The 20,171-nt window shown below is 38.4% G+C and overlaps 1 protein-coding gene across 4 annotated transcripts; it reads right to left on the reverse strand.

Moving 5' to 3' along the window:
- Nucleotides 1-8,243: 8,243 nt before the first annotated feature.
- LOC118784988 (heat shock factor protein 1-like) lies at nt 8,244-18,353 on the reverse strand. 4 transcript variants are annotated; one of them, XM_036539506.1, is made up of 14 exons: nt 17,935-18,353; nt 16,824-16,932; nt 16,389-16,525; nt 15,026-15,150; nt 13,913-13,988; nt 13,344-13,405; nt 12,498-12,594; nt 12,070-12,206; nt 11,689-11,925; nt 10,959-11,036; nt 10,128-10,233; nt 9,543-9,608; nt 9,346-9,409; nt 8,244-9,091 (listed from the first exon to the last, which is right to left on the reverse strand). In XM_036539506.1, exons 1-14 carry the CDS (start codon nt 18,058-18,060, stop codon nt 8,904-8,906), a joined length of 1,608 nt encoding a protein of 535 aa, XP_036395399.1. In that variant the 5' UTR covers nt 18,061-18,353; the 3' UTR covers nt 8,244-8,903. The 4 variants fall into 4 exon arrangements, with proteins under 4 accessions (XP_036395399.1, XP_036395401.1, XP_036395400.1 ...); XM_036539508.1 differs by lacking the exon at nt 10,959-11,036; XM_036539507.1 differs by lacking the exon at nt 9,543-9,608.
- Between the last annotated feature and the right edge of the window lie 1,818 nt (nt 18,354-20,171).

Here is a 20,171-nt window from a genome sequence, read left to right on the forward strand (position 1 = left end):
ATGGCTATTTATATAAATAAATAGATATGATAGCTGGTCACACAGAGGGATTTATGTGTGCAAAAACATGTGCAATCCTTCCAAGATGGTTCTGTAAAGCATTGAAAAACATGCTGTGTACATTCCCTTGTAAGACGTGGAGGGAAGATTATGTTTCAGTGGTGAAAGCCTGTAGTCACCAGTGTGGGGTAGAGGCTTGGCGTGGGGCATGACCTGGTTACCAGGCACCAGCTCAAAACACAGAGGGAGTCAGAGCACCAGAGAAACTCTGTGAACTTTAGACAGCTTCATCTTTCTTTCAGAGAAAGTGAAGAGACATTTGGGGTTGGAAAAAACACCCCATGATGTGAGAAATGCTCTTGCTAACAAAAGGTTTTCTGTGGTATTTATTCATGCCTTTTGAGGTAAGAGATTCCTTTTACAGAAGGTGCGTTGGGGACACAGTAATCCTTAGATTGTGCATGCCATTAGTGTAACTCAAGATGTCACTTTTCTGTCCATTACAGTGATAAACCAGTCCCCTCATCCCAAGTGGCATTAAAGGAGGTATAAAAGCTGCAACACTTACTTATACTTTGAAAACCAGTAAACCTTTCAGCTCAATACTATACAACATAAGGTTCATTATCTTCCCAAAGATGCTGTACAGGTGAGTGCTTAGGCAATAGGTAAAATTCCTTTTATAACCACCTTACGTGGCTTGTAATAAGTGTCTTCAATGTTTTGCATTAATTGTACTGTTTGAGAGCTTGAGACATAGCACAACCAAGAGTAAAAATATGCTGAACAGAATGAGCGAGGACGAATGTTAACAGGCTGAAGTCATTTTCTGCTTTATTGACTATGACTTCACATACGTCTACATTGAAATTCTTCAGTCCTTAATTGTCCTGACCACCATGCAGCTTGTGATGGTGCTTTGGATACGATGCTGATTCAACAAACTGGCTCACATCATAAGTTAATCGTAAAACCTGACCCCCATCTTCATGCCTTTCTTTAATTGCATATTGAAGCTTAAAATGTTAGAATCAAATCAATAAATATATGCAATAATAGGCCTGAGCATTCGACATTTCTTAAGCTTTTTTATATGTTTTCTTTTCTGCAAATACCATTTAGAAAAGATTTTATATGTTTTAAATAGATATATTAACCTTTGATGATGAAGATTACGTGAGGAGATGATGGTGGTGAAAACGATTGTTATTGCTACACTCCTGTAAGAAAATTTTAATTTTTACAGGCATACCTCAGTATCTTAATTTTGAGTTTGCTTTCATGTTCCAGGAATGTTCTCATCTCCTGCTCCCTGGCAGTCTTACTAGTGAAAGCTGATCTTGATACAGGTAAGTGTTCAGGTGAAAACCTGAGACATTGCAGAATGAAGCATTATAAACCTTGTAATGGGTCAAGCTGTCTGTCAATAATTGACCTGCAAATTCCAAGAACAATAATAATAAAACTCTCCACAGCAGAATGCTATGTCTGGTGCAGGCTTAGTTTCTAAAGTGTGTGGATGACATCCTTGAAGCCGTATGAGTGCTATGTGAATTACCTTTGGCTGCAATTGAAGAAAGCAGCATCACAAACAATGTTGTCCCAGCCAGTCAATCTCTCACTGGCTAGCTAAGGTGTAATTGGGTCTGGCTCTTGTCAGAAAACCTGTTAGGGAGACCTCACACTGTTTGGTCTGTTTGGAACACTAAGGTAATCTTCATACACAAACAAAATACACATGCTATGTGTTGGAGGATAGTATTGTAGTCTTATGACCTATTTCAAAACTGAAAGAGCAACCGAGAGGAAGGGAGAGAAATTTAGGAGGTAAAAAACTGACATTATTTCTCCAAATAGTTTAAGGTCTCCTTTACTGTTTTCTGGATATATCCTGACCCACCTCAGCTAACTCATTGACTGAGTGAGTGTATGATTCCTGCTCTTCATTATCCCACCAGTAGTTTAACAGCCATTGTATAGTGCCTGTTCATTTCTTCTTGACACAAAACCAGTCAGGCAATTTTGACTGAGGAAGAGCACTGTAAATGCTAATGAAATGATATTAGCAGAGTTGTGGTCAGTTTCATTTCACTTCAAGTCAATTTAGGGAATGGACTGAAATTCGGTTCAAAAATTGAAAATTGCTCATCATTTTCTGTTAATACTGTAATGTTAAATTGAGCTTCAGTTCATGTCCTGAATTGACTTAAATGAATGGCAATTGGCCTCCAACTCTGGATTTTGGTATGTTCAGTCCCGTCCTCCACAAAACCTAATAATATCTGACTCATGGGGGAATATGTGGGAGCAGTGCTGAGGTGTAGTGTAGTTTTGTGTGGAGTGAAGTGTGCCGATTATTATAATCTAACTGTAATCTTTATTTTGCCACTTATTGCTGTTTGTAAGTATATTAATGGGGGTGATGATATCAATGTGGCAGTTATCAGTGAAGAGTTGTACATGTTGTGTTTCAGACAGAGGCTCACAAGACATGTCTACATCTAAATAATTTAAAGATTTTTTTCTGACAATCATTTTGGTGGTCATCATTACAACTACTACTACTACTACATCCACTCCTACTACAGTTACTATGGCTACTATCCTACTAATGGTTATTGCTGTACTATCACTACAATTATGTTGTTACCAACTTACCACTAGAGTGAAAGACTATTGTCTTAATTTTACAAAAGTGCCCCAAATTCTGCATCATTCATTAAACTAACTTTCCCATAAATGTTTGTTTTTATATTACATTAATGCTGAAAAAACAAGATGTTTGAATAATTAAAACACATCTCACATCAATAACTTGCCCTTTGCCTCCAGTATCCATGTTTCCTTTCTTACTGACAGGTCAGGATGTGCCTACAGGTAATCACACTTTCTAGTATTAGTATTATTAATATTAGTAGTAGTAGTAGTAGTTGTAGAATTATGCCTTTCCCAGGGGGTTTCACACAATTTAATATTTTGTGAAAATCAATGAATCAACCAGAATTTTTTATTTGAGCAATTTTGATTTCTCATTCAAGGGTACAACAGCAACGCTTAAACCCATGATCCCTGGTCAAGCAATCTCTCCACCACTCAGCACGTTTGGCTTGCTTTGAGCTAAGTAGACTTTATAGATTCCGTACTAACGCACTGCAATTTATTCCTGTTCTCACAGAGAGCACAAATGCAGTTTCTTCAGACCAGCCTAGTGGTGAGTACATTTAAACTAGGTTAAGCCATTTCAGAACAAAAGTACCAGTTTAAAGGAAATAAATTATTTGTGAGAAAGCATTAGATTTTAAATCCTCTGCTGACATCTAATGGTTGATTGAAGGAGTTTTAAATGGGAAGTTTGCCCATAAAAGCAGGTTTTATAGTAACTACAATAGTTAGCCAAAAGAAATTATTAAAAGTCTAGACACAAACCGTGGCTACACTTATTTTTTCTCTCTCTCTTTACAGACAGCTCATTTTACCATGGAGTGGCTGGAGGTAAGAGGGAAATATTGATGCTTGCTCACATGGGGATACATAGACTTATGTTTAAGAAAGAATAATATTTAAAAATAATACACAACATATTCTAAATTCAGTAGCTGTTTAACACTGCAATGTTCCTATTCTGAAGGATTTGTACATGTGTTTTTATTTACCCAGCTATGTATCAGCATTTCCTATTTACAGCTAAAATATCTCTATATGAAAGTAATAACATTTACTATTGATTTCACTACTTGTAGGCAAAGTAGTCTTCTAAGAACCATTTCATTCTTAATCAAAGACAAATTACCCAGTAAATGACCAGCAGTAAAAATGGATAGCACCTAATAACAGGTAAACTGTGTGTCACTTAGGGTAAATCTTTGCTAAACAACTGTAATATAATTTGTCTCCTGACTTGAGAGTCATGGTTAAAAAGACGTGCAATTGTATTTGTTAGTTTATCCCTGGATGTACTTGCCTTTTGCTTGTAATAAACAATATGGTGAGTGTTATTTGTCATGTGTGCCTTGTATTATGCAGTCTGTAGAAACAAACCAAAAATTTTGAATTTTCACTCTAGCGGTATATATTTTAGGTGGAAAAGGGTGGTCAGTGTGACCTGAAAATCTATGAATCAGGTAGTCATAGTCAATGAGCTAACAATGAATAATTTTGATCAATATTACCCTGGATGATAATTTTTCCACTGAGATATTCACAGCACAGTTTGATGAGTGGAAATGGCTTTATTGTTATGTTGATAACAATGACCTTTATGTTTATTTCTCTTAAGCATTCAAACCCAGCAATGGCATAGCAAAGGGTAGGTGTCCTTCACTGAAGTTTTGGTTTGTAGACCTATAGAAACTGCAGTTTTCAAACTGAGTGAAAACTTCTTCGTCTACATTTTTTAAGTGCAATGAAACAATAGTTATGGACACACATTCATCATGTGAAACACCCATTGTGTCATTCACACACAAACACACATTCAAACACACAAACACACTCACACACACACACACACACACACACACAATTGTGGTAGCGCTTGTGTGAATATTTTGGTGTACCTTTAAAGGTTCAATTTGTGTCAGCGTCTGACGGTGGTATTTCATGCTGTAATGGTGACAGCTTTGTGTTGTACTTGATCCCTCCTCTAGATGGCACTACCTCCAGCGCTGAGGACAAGGATGGTGAGACGTTGCTTCATATTCTGTGAAACTTGAATTAAGGATCTGTTATGAAGGCAAAAGAGCAGAGATCCCATGCTGCACTGTAATTTATCTATTAAGCTTTACTTGTATGATTTATCTACTCTAGGTCTTAGATCCTCATCTGGTCTTAGAATGGTGATGAAATGTCATTGAGTTTTGAAATTGATTGTATCCTTGAATTTAGAAGAGTACTGTTGCCTTTCAATAAATGAATCATCTTTCTATAATTTGGGATCTTCTAATCTCAGTTAATTACAGTCATTGTCATTCTTATCTTTCAGAGGACCAGAGCCTCAACTCAGAGGAAGGTTTGGAAAGCAGTTGCACCAGCATTCTTTTAAGTCCATATGGGAAAAAAAGATGTTTTTGAAGAAGGCCAATATACCCATGAAATTAAACAAACATACAACAGTAGTCATGACAATGGAGCCTAGCTAGTTTTTTCACAACAGGGGTCTTAGCCTGAAAGAAAGAATAATGATGTTCATTCAGGCCATTTTCTTGTATAAAAATGCCAATAATTCTCCTTCTTTATCTTCTTCAGGAAAACGGTAAACCCAGAAGATCTCTGACACAGTGAACTACATTTTACTGGTGCTGGCTTCTTGAGGATTGTGTTGTATTCACAGCCTTTGTATAGACAATAGTATTGCAACTGTAAAATTTTGCAATTGACAAAAAGATCACAATTTATAACATACGAGTTTCCTCTTCTTAGCTTTGATTGTCATTTGTCTGCATTCAATATTTTACATTTACAACTAAAACAGAAGAAAATAAATACAAATCCAGACAGCCATGTTAATTTTTTATTGGAAATTAATAAACTCCCCAAGCAAGCATAAAATGTTGTTACTCAGTGTTTTCTTTGCTGCTGTTGTGCAAAACTATGCATTCTTTAGAAAATGTTTATTTATAGAATGGAATTCACCACAACAACCTTGAAATTATTTCCATGGTAATCACGTCTGTGACATGGAAGATTGTTTCCAACAGTCTACCTGACCTTAAATGCAGGAACCCACTGCCAGCATGTTATGGCATTGAATGCTTTCAGATGAACTATAAAGTTTAAAAGTCCATTTTTTAAAATGGTAAGATGAAAAAACACAGAGCTAAATTACATGAAAGAATTCAGGAAACTTTGGGTAGCATATGTTTGGAATAGTGGTTTAGTCTGTGTAGTAATGTGGCATGAACTCTTTGTTGTAGTTCAGTTTTGTTATTAGCCATTTTAAAGGCAGACCCATTTTTGCAGGTATTTACTGTATGACCTACAGAGAAAAACTTGGCATTTTATTATTTAATTTTACATTTGTAAAGTGTGTTAAGTTTCATTTTGTACATTTCAGAATAACTTGAGGTTTTATTTGCTAAAGCTAAAGCTAAATGCACACTGGTAAACTTATTAATCACGTAATGCAGTCTAGCTGCTACAGGTTTAGAGAATTACTGTCTCATCCTAGAAATTCTGGAAAAAAGAATAAAAACTACCAGACTACCAAAAATACAAAGCAACAAAGCTTAACCCCCCACCTATCAAGAAATGTAATCACTTTTTTTGCTTGCAATTTAAAGGATAAAATAGGGCTGCTTGGCCAGACTGTATCATTGTTTTTAAATGGATCTGGCTGATTCCTGAATAAAATTAAACTGCAAGGAATGTAAAGGTTCTACAATTTGTAAGTCAGTACTAATGAGAGAGGTGGGTTAACAATTTTCATATGACATGCAGAAAAAGGCCAGTAATTTATGCAAAAATCTGATTAATGACATTTATGTAGTTCTCTCTTTGTGTATTATTACTGTTGATTCATTAATTGGTGCCAGTAAGAAATATTGTAACATACGGCTTTTACCTAATTATTCTTTGAGGCAGCTAGAATATACACTATCCTATCAAAAATGATGGGACATGGGTAGTTATGAATAAATCATGCCTTTATACCAAGAAATTAATAGCACATTGGCCTTAATGACTGCCTCAATACATTATGGAAGACCATGGTGAAAGCTGGGGGAATTGTCTCGCTCCTCCTTTAAAGCATTAGTAAACAAAACTAATGAAGATGGCCATTTTACCAAGTTTGCTTTGCCCTAATTCTGCATTCCAATTCATCCCAAAAGTCTTCTATGGGGTTGAGGTTGGGGGTCTGTGCTAGCCATTGCAATATTGCTATGTTACCTCAAACGAAGTGTCACACCAGTTTTCCTGCGAAAAGATGGGGTGTTTCATGTCATTTATATTACATTACATAATTGCCACTGGGCAGACGCCGTTATCCAGAGCAACCTCCAAAGGTTAGTTTTTACATGTTATCCATGTATACAGCTGGATATTTACTGACGCAAGGGTACAACAGCAGTGCATGGAACCAGCAACCTTTAAGCCCTGCTCCTTACCCACTATGCTACACTGCCATCCACACTTGGTAAGAGGCAAGGTGCAGATAATGTCTTCAGTTGAATTTTTACATACCCCCCCAAATGGAAATAGACATTATAGATTGGATCTCTATAATGTCTATTTCCATTTTAGTTTTACTCATGCCAGATGTTTTGCTGTCAGCTCAATTTCACATAACATCTGCACTACCTGTGAATATTTCATAATATTTACACAAAAATATTACATTTTTTTCCACTTTTCACATTTTGCAGTGTAAAGGCACAAAGAATATGGGCCAGAACAGTTCAGTGTTTGAAAAGTCTTGTATTTTAACCATTTAAAAGATAAGGAAACATGAATGATTGTGCCAGGAAAATGTGTTAGTATGTACGTACATATATACCTGCAAGAAACAGCTTCACTTCTGTCAAACACAAAGGTATACTATGCAAATTTTGGGTGTGTTTTTTGAAGAATGTAATTGGGCTGTCATTGTTGACTGCTCATCAATTTATTAAAAATTTGTTAAACAAATTTTATCGAGCAGATTATTCCCAGCACTTTGATTTTTACTACTTTCTTTGGCCTGTTGGAGATTGACCGTAATGAAGCCAGTACGTTATCCAGGCAGTCAGTGTATCATCTGAAGAATCATCTTATTGCAGGACCGCAGACATGAGTCACAGTGGACAGCCACGATACAGAAAATACACATGTCAAAAACAACTTCTCCTTGATACTAACAGCTATTAGGGCAAAAGTTGCATAGTATACCTTAAATTAAGAGAGAGAGAATTAAAAATCTGCCAGGAGCTCATCTCATATATAACTGCAAAAATACAAGCTGAAAAGCAAGTCAAACTAACAGAGCTTTGAAGATCACAAAAACAGATAACATGATTAATGCTTTAATACAAGATACTACTAAAATCTTGTAATCTCTAAATTACTACACGTCATAAAATTCTCATATATAAGTAAAAAGTTTCCTTACCACATACAAAACAATGTACTTAGTACCTATGGATGTACTCATACATACACAAATCTGTATCTCTTTGGGCTTATGCACAATAAGACTTTCTACCACAAAATATATTATATTGAAAAAACATTTATTATTAAAAGAAAATCTTACATTTTACACGCAAGTCTTTACATTTGCTTAACCCTGCATTAGATATAAAACAAAAATAAAGCTTTGCTATTAATTCATTCAATACTTCCTGTGTCCTGTTTGTACTTAGCTAGCTTATTAGGCGAATCACGCCGAACTGAGATACAGAATTGTGTTAAAATATGCAGATGTGAGAGAGTGCAATGACTGATATTTCATTTAAAATTTTAAAGTTTAAAGTAAGACTTACACATCTTACATATTATCCTTTTACACCGCGAGACATTCACTAGATCAGGTGAATACCTTGTAGTGTACTGAACACAACGGCAGTGGCCCACACAGTAATCCCCCTCCATCCTCCAGAACCTGAACCGCAGAGCCACACATGGCCACAGCAGCCCTCCCAGGCCAGAACAGAATACAGCCTAAGAGGTCCACCATTTGTTACTTTTATTCATCTGCTAAAATGAAGTACACACTGAAAGCCTTGACTCAGATGGAAATGTTTTTTTAAATAGATTAAAAAAGTGTTACTGTGGACTGGAAATGCGGAAAGTTTGCCTCCTGGAAACGTTCCCGATCTAAAAAAATATAAAATACAGCCTTATGGGAGATGCCTTGAGCATGAGTGAAAGGAAGATGAACATGCTGTTTAACATCCCTTTGTTTAAAAAAAAAAAAAAAGAACACAGGCTTAAGACAAAAGAAAGTCTTCTGCTTTCGTCTGGCTGTCCTTCAGGAGGAGTGATGTGGCTGGGTCTGGCTCTTGTGTGGTGTCGCAGTAGACCTCTCCTTCCAGGACAGGCAGGTCCAATCCGGTGGCAGCAGAGACGACAGGGTCACCTAAAATGGGCTGGGCTGTGTACTGAACCAGCTGCTTTCCTGCAAAATAAATTTAACCTCATGGCATTAGGGCTCTTCTCTGAAGAATCTTACTCTCTGTACGTACTCACATGCATGCATGCACACACACATGCATGCACACATTTCTGAGATGACTCAGAGGAATTTTAAAAGTTCTCTTTTTGGAAAAAAGTTAAATTTCAAATATTTAAAAAGTTCCAACTTATATTCACCAATATTTAAGAAGTACTGTAACAAAAATAGGATTTGGTAACTTCTTGAAGCATTCTGACCTCTGTCGGTAGAGTTCTCGTCTGTCTCCGCTGTCTTCTGATCCTGTGCAAGTAAGTCTTGAATCTTTAAGGAGAAGAAAACAGAAATGATAGCAGTGCTATGAATAGGTCTGCGCTGACAGTTTGACACACCAGCTTGGCTTCTTTCTGCACCAGACTGGCCAAAAAAAAAAATGTTTTATTCTATCACCACTCACACTTGCAAGGCTGGTGTCCAGATCTGGCAGGCTGAATTCACTGCCTGATATTGAGGGGTTAAACACCTGGAAAAGACCAGTGTCATTTAAAACCATGCACACTGCCGTACAATAGAGTTTTAATTCAAGCCCAGCAACCCCAAACAAAACCAACTTACATGCAATGTAGTGACCTTCCCTGAGCAAAATCTCCAAGAACAAATACAACAAGACACCTTTGAATCAGTCCTGAACTCTAGTGGGAAAAGCTGTTACCATGGTACTTTGATGCCAACAGAGAGACAGAACCAAATACAAAACCTTAGTCCTTAGGGTGGGGGTAAAAACAGCCTACAGAAGCACTCATTCTGATGCACTGTCCTGAACTTCATATTCACATTAATAAATTTCATAAAATGTTACTTTCACAAAAACAACAAAATGTAAACATCATGATGAAAAACACTGTGAAAAGTAACACTTAAATCAAATCAATTTAAAGCCCTACCAAAGCCTTCTGACCCCTAATCAGCCTGTTTTTTTTAACATAGCAAGATTATAATGTTTTCATTCACACAGTGAGAGAGGGCAAATGCCAGGGCTCACGTCAAAAAGAGATGCCGAATCCAGACTGAGGGACTGCCCACTGAGGAAAGTCTGTAGGTGTTCCAGACTGGAGTCGATGTTTTCCAAATGCTCGTTTAGTTCATTCCTGGAATGTACACCATGCGTTAAAGGCAGGAATGGACCTTTTCAGAAAGCAGCTGCAGTAATGTGGTCCTGAAGGAGGACCTCGTTACATGGAAGGATGAAACTGCAGGAGGCTCTACAGACCCACATCAACACCAGTTTCCCTCTACACACAAGAGAAGATCTGCACACAGATCTGCTGGAACTGGGTAAAACCTGGATCTGGAGTAGTGCTGCAAACAGGAAACCCCTTCTACTGAGACAACATGAGACATTTACACCTTCTTCTTCACCCCTTCATTCATTTCTTTCTTTCATTTGACTCCTCTTCCTGTTTCTTTCTAAGTTACATTATGCTCTTAAAACTCTGTGGAGCTATGGTATTTACAATTCTCCTGTTTTTTTCCCCCTATATATATACATATATATATATATATATATATATATATATATATCAAGCATCTGAGAACTACACTTTTTGGAGTAAAAAGACAATTAGAGAATATTTTGCTGAGTTTGGCCCCATGGTAAGATGTATTGTTCCTTTGCCTGTACCAAAGAATGAATCAAATGGATAAAACTGATAGGAAACCATATGATCAGAGTGACAACAGCAACTGCCCAAATAGGCAGTGTGGGAGACTAGTGTCCTTCTGTGAGGTTTAATTTATGTGTGAAAGCATTAAGACCCCAGGCTGAATTAGCAGGCACTGCTTTGATCATTCTGGGGAAATGCAAAATGCTAACCATGGGTGCAGTCTGGAGGGTATGGAGGACAAGGAAGTGATGGGGACAAGACAACTGGCCTCTGACATCTGTGGAGAACTGCAAGACAGAAACACAATAAAGCAGTGGGAACAGATGACAGGCCCCTGCACTCCCCCTTATTCCTTTGGCTTTTCCGAATTGCCAGTACAAATATGAAGCCCGTTTTTCATTTTTATATTTTGTTTTGCAACAAGTAAGGAGTGTGGCTTGAAGAAGTAATTAAGGGCTGAGCAGATAGTTAATGGAGTGATAGTGATTCTCAGTCTTTGTCCTGATGGAATGCTGTTCGGGTATGTATGTTCTATGTTGTATGTTACGATCCACTTCTATCATGAGCTATTAGGCTTCAGCTCATTATTCACTACATACTTTCTTTGTACCACCTTAATTGACAATACAAATCGATGAAATAGATATACTACCTTAATTGACAATACAAATTGATGAAAGAGATGTTGTAATTACTCTGACCAATCAAAACTCTACTTGACTGTGACAACATTTGATATACAGAGCACCCACTTGCTATAATTCACTTTCTAGGGAGAGTAATGAAGCACAGTTAGCAGAAACCTGAAACAGGTTATTAGACAGATGGGGCAACTTGGTGGATCAATCCAGCAATAGAACAGGTCCCCTCTGAGCATGGAGATCAGATGAGGTCTCCCTTTCCTTGGAGCCAGCCATGGCAGTTAGACCCTCCACTTACTTGTCCAGGCAGGCCACGCTCAGACACTTCTGACCGCCAGCAGGCTGGCCCGTGACTGGGTCACTATCCTGCAGGATGGAGTCGATGAAGGTGGAGGGAGACAACGGGGTTTCAGTGGCAGTGACCAAGGCCGACGGGCTGACTTGCTCCACCTGGGGGCTGTGAGCTCGACTTGAAGGCTCCTCCTTAATGCGGACCGGCGCCGACTCGTCCACCAAGTGGACCAGTGGGTTTGTGCTGGAAAAAGACAGTTGCTATCATATTGACGTCAGCATTACTATGTGAAGGCCTTTCCTTTTTTCCCCCCCAGTGGTGAGAACCAAGCACACCAGTTAAACGTACAGAGATAAAAGGCAATGTATAGCCATTAGCTGCACTCACCTCTTATCTGTCCACTCAAAGGCTGCCTTAGTGGGACTCGCCTGTGCCAGTCCAGTAATGTCAGAGATGATTGGTCCAGATTTTACAGGGACATCAGGGGAAAAGATGGTTTCACTTGTGTGTGGTGGGGAGGAAGTCTGTAAAAGGCCATATGCATGTAAAAGTGAGCACTCCCAATCATTTCTTTAAACCTTTCAGTTGAGTTCACCATTACGGTTCAACACATACATAAAAACTAAACATGGCAGCAGCAAAATGTATGACAGAAAAATATGCATATAAGCAATGGCAGCAAAAAATAAAGCCCTTGCCAAAATACAAAGCTAACATACATTTAACGGACAGACAGATGCAAACACCTCTACAGACACTCAAACCATGCAAATAAAACATTAACGGGGACAAAATCATTGATGCATTTTACTTACTGAGAATGCAGAGGAGCCCTGCAAGGGTTCAAGAGAGAACTGTCGACTGTATTTGGGCAGGGAATGAGTAGAACTTCCATCATTCAGCATCAGAGGACTACGATGAAGCAGAGAAAGAAGACATCATTATCACCAGCCACTGTTTCTGATGTAGTCAGGATTATTCTTGCATTGTGTAGGGGTGTCCCCCAGTGTCCTGGCCACATTCCCAAACCAGCTCAATAAATCTGGCTATCTAATCATCTCTGAGTTTAATTGGCTAAATAAATCCCCTCACTGCATCCCTACAGTGAGGTGAGTGTTGAGAAACACAGTGTCCCAGGTGGGTGCCACTCACTGGTGTTTGAAGTGAGTCACCACTACTGTAAAGTACTTTGAAATCCTTGAAAGGCACTGTATATGTAATATATTAGTAGTGTATGTAGTATCGATATTATTACTATTAGAGCAAGTAATCCAGCATCCCATTGCCACTGCAGTTCTACATGGGCTGCCGGGTTCCCGAGTTTCCTTTATCTTAAACACAGACTTTATCTGAAAGTGTTATCTGGTTATGAGATAAATTCACCTGGTAAAATTCACCAAGTGTAAATTAGTGGCCAACCTGAACAGCAAGATGACAAACCTACAGGTTTCCATCCCTTGAAGACTGGAGTTGCCCATGTGTGAGAGAGAAAGCATGCATTTCTTTGCCATGGCAGCACGTCAAGCAAGGTATGTTTTACAACCTAGTGGTTTGCTGGGCCCACAGTGCATTCATTAAGACATAGACGAAAACATTGTGACTACAACCCCTATATCAAAAGTGAAAAGAAGACATATTTGTATTCATTCCCGATGACTTACATTTTCCTCTTCAAACCCAGAACTCCTTTGGATTGCACCAATGTCATTAAGAACTGAATGAGCTGTGAAGATAGAAAGATGCTGAGCTGGCCAGTTCAGGAGCACCAAGTGAGTCCTACCATATCCCATGAGTACCTAAGCATGGCTGCTATATTACTGACAATTATAAACCAAAAACAGGGATAGCTTTACATGTTTAATATGGTATATTATGTTGCAGTTTCAGAAGAAAGGACTCTGGGATAGTATGAGAGGTTTTGACATGAATTCATGGCAATTTTTTATTTCAATTTTACATTACATTATTGGCATTTAGCAGGCACTCTTATCCAGAGCGACTTACATCAATTACAGGCCTTTTTTTTTTTTTTTTTTACAATTTTATCCATTTATACAGCTGGATATTTACTGAGGCAATTGTGGGTTAAGTACCTTGCCCAAGGGTACAGCAGCAGTGCCCCAGTGGGGAATCGAACTGGCAATCGTTCGGGTACGAGTCCTGCTCCTTTCCACTATGCCACACTGCCACCCTAAATGGTCACATTCACGCACACAGCTATCAGCTTTACCTTGTTGACAACTTTCTGCTGCTGAGCGTGTTTTTGTCTCAGACTGGCTACCTCTCGCCACAGAGTCTCATTTTCACTGCAGAAAAAAAAGAGCGCATGACACAAACACTAAACCCATGTGCAAAAAGAGGGAAATCATTCTAATAACTTTTCAGTTATAATATTGAAAAATTTTAGGGCTGTTGAAAAATTAAATTTGTTAATTTCCTATTTAAATGTATGTTAAAATTACCCATAAACCAATATATCATTAACAAATCGCCATTGACTGGCAACAGGGCCAAAAAAAATTCCCTCCCTATTAGTGATGCTAGTGCTCCCTACGGCCTGAATGCAATATGAGCTAGGATAACCGCTCATTTGAGTTGAACAGCTGAGCAGCTTTGAATAACCTAGCGGTTTATAAAAGTTTGCAACCTAAAAGGTAGTTTAGGTAGATGAGTCCTTCACTATGTTGAGCGGTCTTCAGTCAGCTTCACAATGGCTGTAGTCAACTTGTTACATAAGTATGCGGTAATTTCCATTTTCTAAGATTGTTCTCCAACTGAATTGTTCTCAAACTGGCTGTATTTCTTTAATAATAAAATTCAGTTTCACAGAAGCTACTAATTACTTTGCTTTCAACAACTACTGAGCTACATGGGAGCCTTTTAAAATTAAAAGAGACATTCATTTTTTTTTTTCATCACAATCTATTGTGATATCATAGACTCAGCAATCCTTTGTGATTGATTTTTTCCTAACCAGAAATGGGTCACGTGGAAGGGTCAAAAGAAATAATTCACATTATTAAAAAAATGCATTATCTTTTTGAAACTAATCTCATACGTTAATGTGTTAACATTGACAGCCCTTAAAAAAAAATAAAAACAAAAAAAAAAAAACACCATCGCCAATACTTGTTCTTCACTTGGTTGTTGAATTTGGGGTGGGTGAACAACTTAAAAGTGAAACATTTAATTATGAAACACATGCATACTTTTCTTTGTTATATATGAAATAAATGAACTGCTTCAGTAACCTGTAAAAATATGTGAAAAACAACACTCCCCTCCACTGTCTCAGTGTTGACATGATTTCACCTAATAAATTTCATCTTATTTCCAAACTTACTGTTTCATGGCAGTAATTTTGGAGTCCATGGATTCCTGTTTTCCCTTCATGAACTGAACATTGCTCAATAGTTTGGTGACATCTTCCTGGCAGAGCTTAACATCCTCCTGTTTGATATTAGACACCTAAGGAAGGACAAATTGAATATGTAAAAAAAACCAGGTGCAGTGACCACCTTCGACCACCTGTGAATCTGGCACTTTGTTTCGGCTCAAACTAGTCAGTCAGCCAGAAGTGGGGAAAAAAACGAAACACTATTACATTAAATCTTTTGTTTAACAGACCTTATCCAGACGTACATAGTGCATATTTCATGTGCCTATTTATACAGCTGGATATATGCAGTACAGAATATGTACTGAAGCATTCGTTTTAAGTTGCTTGCTCAAAGGTATAATGGCAGTGCCCCACCCTAGAATTGAATCTTAAATCTCTAATCCACCTTTTCCCAATTAGCCATCTGGCACTTCATCTGATCCTTCTTTTGTGGTCCACAAGGATCAAATTAACACTAAGCAAAGAAAGCATGCTAATTACATATCACATTAGATATCCAAATGTTACCTTAGTTACCATATAACCAACACATTTAGTTAGAACAATATTGAAAGACCAAATGTACATTGTCTAACAAAACAACTAACCACATTTTCAGGAAAATGGACAGTCTTACCTAAAAACAGAAACAAATATACTTAATTGATGTTACTAATTACTTAAATTGCAACTATTTTCCTCTTTGTTGTTCAGTGATCTCTTCCAGTGGATCTACAGTCTTTATAATCACTTTACTTATACTGCTCCCAAATGCACAGCACAGAACCCAGGCTGTTCTACAGTGGTAGAACATATGGAGCATCTTGCTACAGATATGAAAGGATTTCAGTTTCCTTTCTTTTTTGGCTTTTTCTGCATTCTTAAACATTGCACTGATGTTTCTTTTTTAAATTAATTTGTTAGCAAAACACCTTTTAGCATGTTTTGCAGTGACCCTGTAACATACTATCACAAAAAAAGTAATCTTAAAACATAAAACCGTGTTATTAAGCTTATAGAGTATATCTGTTTTCATTCAAGTGTCAATAAGTGACACCTGACACTCTACTCAGCCGAACTGAAATGCACTTTGTCATTATATTAAAGATATGAATTAAAGTAAGCATTACATAATATTTTTCTTGATTCTCACAGAACATTCATGAATTCAACAACTCCTAATTTTGGCTAAACTGAGCGAAAAAGAAAAAGGCAGAAACTAAACGAGGTTCAAGACAAACTGAGGCATCATTGCATATGGACTTGAACAGACACTTGGGCATCTTATTGGACTGAATTGGTGTGGCTTCAGCCACTCTGCACTTACATTAGTTACTTTTCTTTTGATGTTCTCCAGCAGGTGTTCCTGTCCTCTGATGAAGTAAGGATGCTGAAACTCTGTGTCATCTCTCTCTGGCTTTAACAAACCACCTTGCTCAATGTGGACAACTTTGCGGAAGCCATCTGTTAAAATGAAATCTAATGAGAAATGTGCTATCTGCAACACTTTTGCAAGACTTGAGAAGTAATAGAAGAAATAATATTTTTTTTTCTTGAATAAGATTACTGGGGTTCAATGTTAGTAGGCAACATCAGTAAATCCTACAAATACATATTCAAATTGAATTTCATTTCATTCAGTTTCATAGTATGGTTGCACACTCATACCAAAATTCACACATCCCTTATAGGTTGTTACAAGAAATATAAAGGACAAATAAATATAACGCCTATATGCAAATATGCTTCTAGAGTTACTCACACATGTTGAGTTGTCGGACAAAGCTGGCCATGTTATTGTGCTTGAAGTATTTGGGCAGGACTTCCTTTGAAAACTTGGCTTGGTCGAACACGTGGAACGTGTTACCACTCTGCGAAGAAGAGACGTAGGAGATATGCGTTGTCATTACTTCTATTTGTTTATTAAGACACAAGTTGCTCTAAAAGATCGGACTGATTAAGCCATCACTTTTAATTTTACGCTGTCGGGGGGGGGGGGGGGGGGGGGGGGGGGGGGGGGGTGACTCACACCTACATGCTCCCTATAATTCTTAGATAAGTAAAACATAACAGGGCCGATCTGTGTGCTAGCTACAGCAACCATTTGAATTACTGGTGTCTTTCAATTGACTTCAGGGAATAGCTGTCCAGATTTGGACCAACAGCAAAGATGCACAGCGATTTATGATACTATTACGGTGGCTATATATGTTGTTCAAACGTGGCGACGGCGAGCTGTGCTGACCCGAGTTGCCCTCATTGACAGCTCACGTCCAGTGCTAGTAGCTAGCACAACTACTTAGCGAGCTGTCAAAACAATTAACTTCATCTACAGACGCAAGGGCACTTGGCTAATATTACCATTACATCCACCTCTTCCTCAAACGTTATTTTATCAGGTTGGCAACAGGTGCATTCCATACCGGATACATACTGACATTCTTCAACAATTAGCTTGCTAGCTGCAACGGAATGTAATATACATAGGTTGACTGAAAAATGAATGAAGGCGGATATTTAATTCTTCGAAGTAATAACTGAATAGAACTTAGCTAATTGGTTAGCTATCTTGTGTCACGAGGTCTGAAACAAATATAGCTAACGCTAGCAACGTGATGACATTTCAAGGCAATTAGTGGGCTGCTAATTGGCTTGACAAATTAAATGACCCGTAGGACTGTCTAGCTATGCTGGGTAGCAAAGCTGTAGCTACATCAACTGTGCGTTTAACTGAAGTTACCGCGGGGTGACAAGATACACAAGGCCTAAATAGTTAACTAATATAACCTTAGCTATCCGGCTTAATAAATGACGTTACATAGATTTACGTCTGTTTGGTTGCTCGCCTACTATTAATCAGCGCTCGCACTTACTTGACTCCAGCAGATGAGCGCATCTGTGTCTGGATCCTCCACCAAAGTCCAAAGTTTCGTGAGGAATGCGGGGACATTACTGCCACTGACCAATATCCCACTCGAGCTACCGCCGTGACCCTCCATATCTTACAAGAGTAAATCACAAGTGACGCACAAAAGTTAGAGCGCAGACGAGTAAAAACGAAAAACAAACTGCAGCCAAAACTCCGGGACAACACAAAAGTCTCAGCTCTCACTGACTGCTTGCAACTCTGTACGTTATTGTTGCAGCCAATCTTCTTCCTTTTCGTCACTTACACACGATTTACTCCAAATAAATGATTTGGTTATAGCTGTCGAACCCTGAATAGTTCAATTTTGCCACCAAATGGTCATGTTTACAAACTGAGTGAAGCAAATTACTCCATACGCGCATGGTCTTAAGTCGCGTTTATTTGACATCACTGTCGACCGTCGCAGAAAGAGCAGTGCTCACGCAGATCAACAGTTGCAATATTAGAGCAACAGTCGTCTTAAATTTCTAGTTCCTGTATGACATTATCTCCAGACCATCAAACTATGCCCCGTTATTACTTTGTAAAAGATTTTATAGCGATAAACTCCCCCCCAAAACAAGGATTTTTAATTGATGTCACAAACAATGAAACTTCTGCCCCCTAGTGGGTCAATGGCGTATGGCGTACTTTAACACAGGCGATCCAAATAAGGTCCTTGGAATATAACATGCCATTCACTTAGTAAGCATTCACAGTAGTGAGCGTTGATATTCATATTAAATACTAGCCATTCGTTTCAGATAGCTAGACAGCTTGCTAGCCCTACGAATGGCCACATCTGTTGTATTATGACCCATAACTGTTTGGTTGCACTAACCTCTGTTACCAGTCACCTGTCCTGCCTCATTCCATTCTGGACATTCTTAACACAAATATGCAGGAATCATTCTTTGTTGCAATATTGTCACTCACTTGTCTGTTATGAAGTTTTACACTGTACACTGACTGAGCAGGCATATCACTTGTTGCTCTCAATTGCTCAAACAATTTCCAATTTCCGCACAAAGTCTTGTTCCTTAATCACTATGCTACACTGCCACTTTATATATATTATCTCAGTTTAGACCATGATTATCACCAGATGTGTTGTCCTGACACACAGCTAGTAACCAAGGCTAGGACCTGGGTTTAGAGCCCTTTTTCAGCTGGGAAGTGGTAAGGCATGCCAACAAAACAATGCAGAGTCTAGCTGAAAGACTATGGGCTGCCTGGGCCTTTGTTATACAGAAAGGTAGGATCATCACAAGGTAAAGATCATTCACGTGACACCAGCTTTATAAAGAGGCTTACCTCAACCTGAAGTCTTCTTGAACAGAGAGGAAGTTAAATGTTTCTGAAAATCTTTCTGAATCTCTTGCTATTATTTCACAGCGAAGAAAAATGTCTTCATTTGTTACCAGTACTTTGATTCTTCTACCCCTGAAATTTCATGCTATTCAAATACAAATTCTTTTTGGATGATGCATGTGATGCAAACAGTAATGCCTGACAGAAATGATAAGGATTGGGAACGTATTTGGTCTAAAAAAAAAAAAAAACATGAAACATGAAAAATCTAGAAAGAATCTGCAACCTTGAAATTGTTGCATGGAATTAGATGACATTAAAGGTACACATTTTTCCCTTCTGCAGCTTAATCTGGAGTTTTAATGGGAGTGGAGTATTTAGGCCCATTCCACAGCGAATGTGGCCAGTGGCGAGCTTCCTGTCCCGTGGGAAGGCCTGTGCACAGTGGTGGCGCTCTGATCCCTCCCATGTGTGGCGTGTGAGTGGGTGGGTGCAAAGGATCAGGTTCATAGGAAGGCTCTGTCAGTGTGCGCTTACACCCACGCAGGAAGGTTATGCTACAGACAGCTCCTACTGCTGTCTCCTTCACTTCCACTGCGAGATGCACAAAAACCCAGACATGGGTACATGTATGTGCGTATGTGCATGTATGGTGTTCTTTCTTCATGCATGTGTATGTGGGTGCGTGTTTGTGTCTGCCTTCATTCGTGTGTGTAATCACATGGTCAGGACTGAAACTGAACATTACATAACCATATATATGTGTCTACCATATACATGTGTCTACACACACACATACAGTATCCAACTTCATTATTTCACTATTAGCTATTAGATTTTTATGCTTTTGGCACAGTTTTGATGCTTCTAGCTTACAAAGTGTCTGTGCTG

Source organism: Megalops cyprinoides, chromosome 10 (assembly GCF_013368585.1).
Source record: "Megalops cyprinoides isolate fMegCyp1 chromosome 10, fMegCyp1.pri, whole genome shotgun sequence".
NCBI lineage: Eukaryota > Metazoa > Chordata > Actinopteri > Elopiformes > Megalopidae > Megalops > Megalops cyprinoides.

Coding starts and splice junctions, on each gene's coding strand:
- LOC118784988 (XM_036539506.1), bottom strand. CDS start 18,060: ATGGAGGGTCACGGCGGTAGCTCGAGTGGGATATTGGTCAGTGGCAGT. Junction 15,151..16,388: donor TCAAAAGAAAAGTAACTAAT/GTAAGTGCAGAG, acceptor GTCCTTCCTTAG/GTGTCTAATATCAAACAGGA. Junction 10,234..10,958: donor CCCTCCAGACTGCACCCATG/GTTAGCATTTTG, acceptor TGTACATTCCAG/GAATGAACTAAACGAGCATT.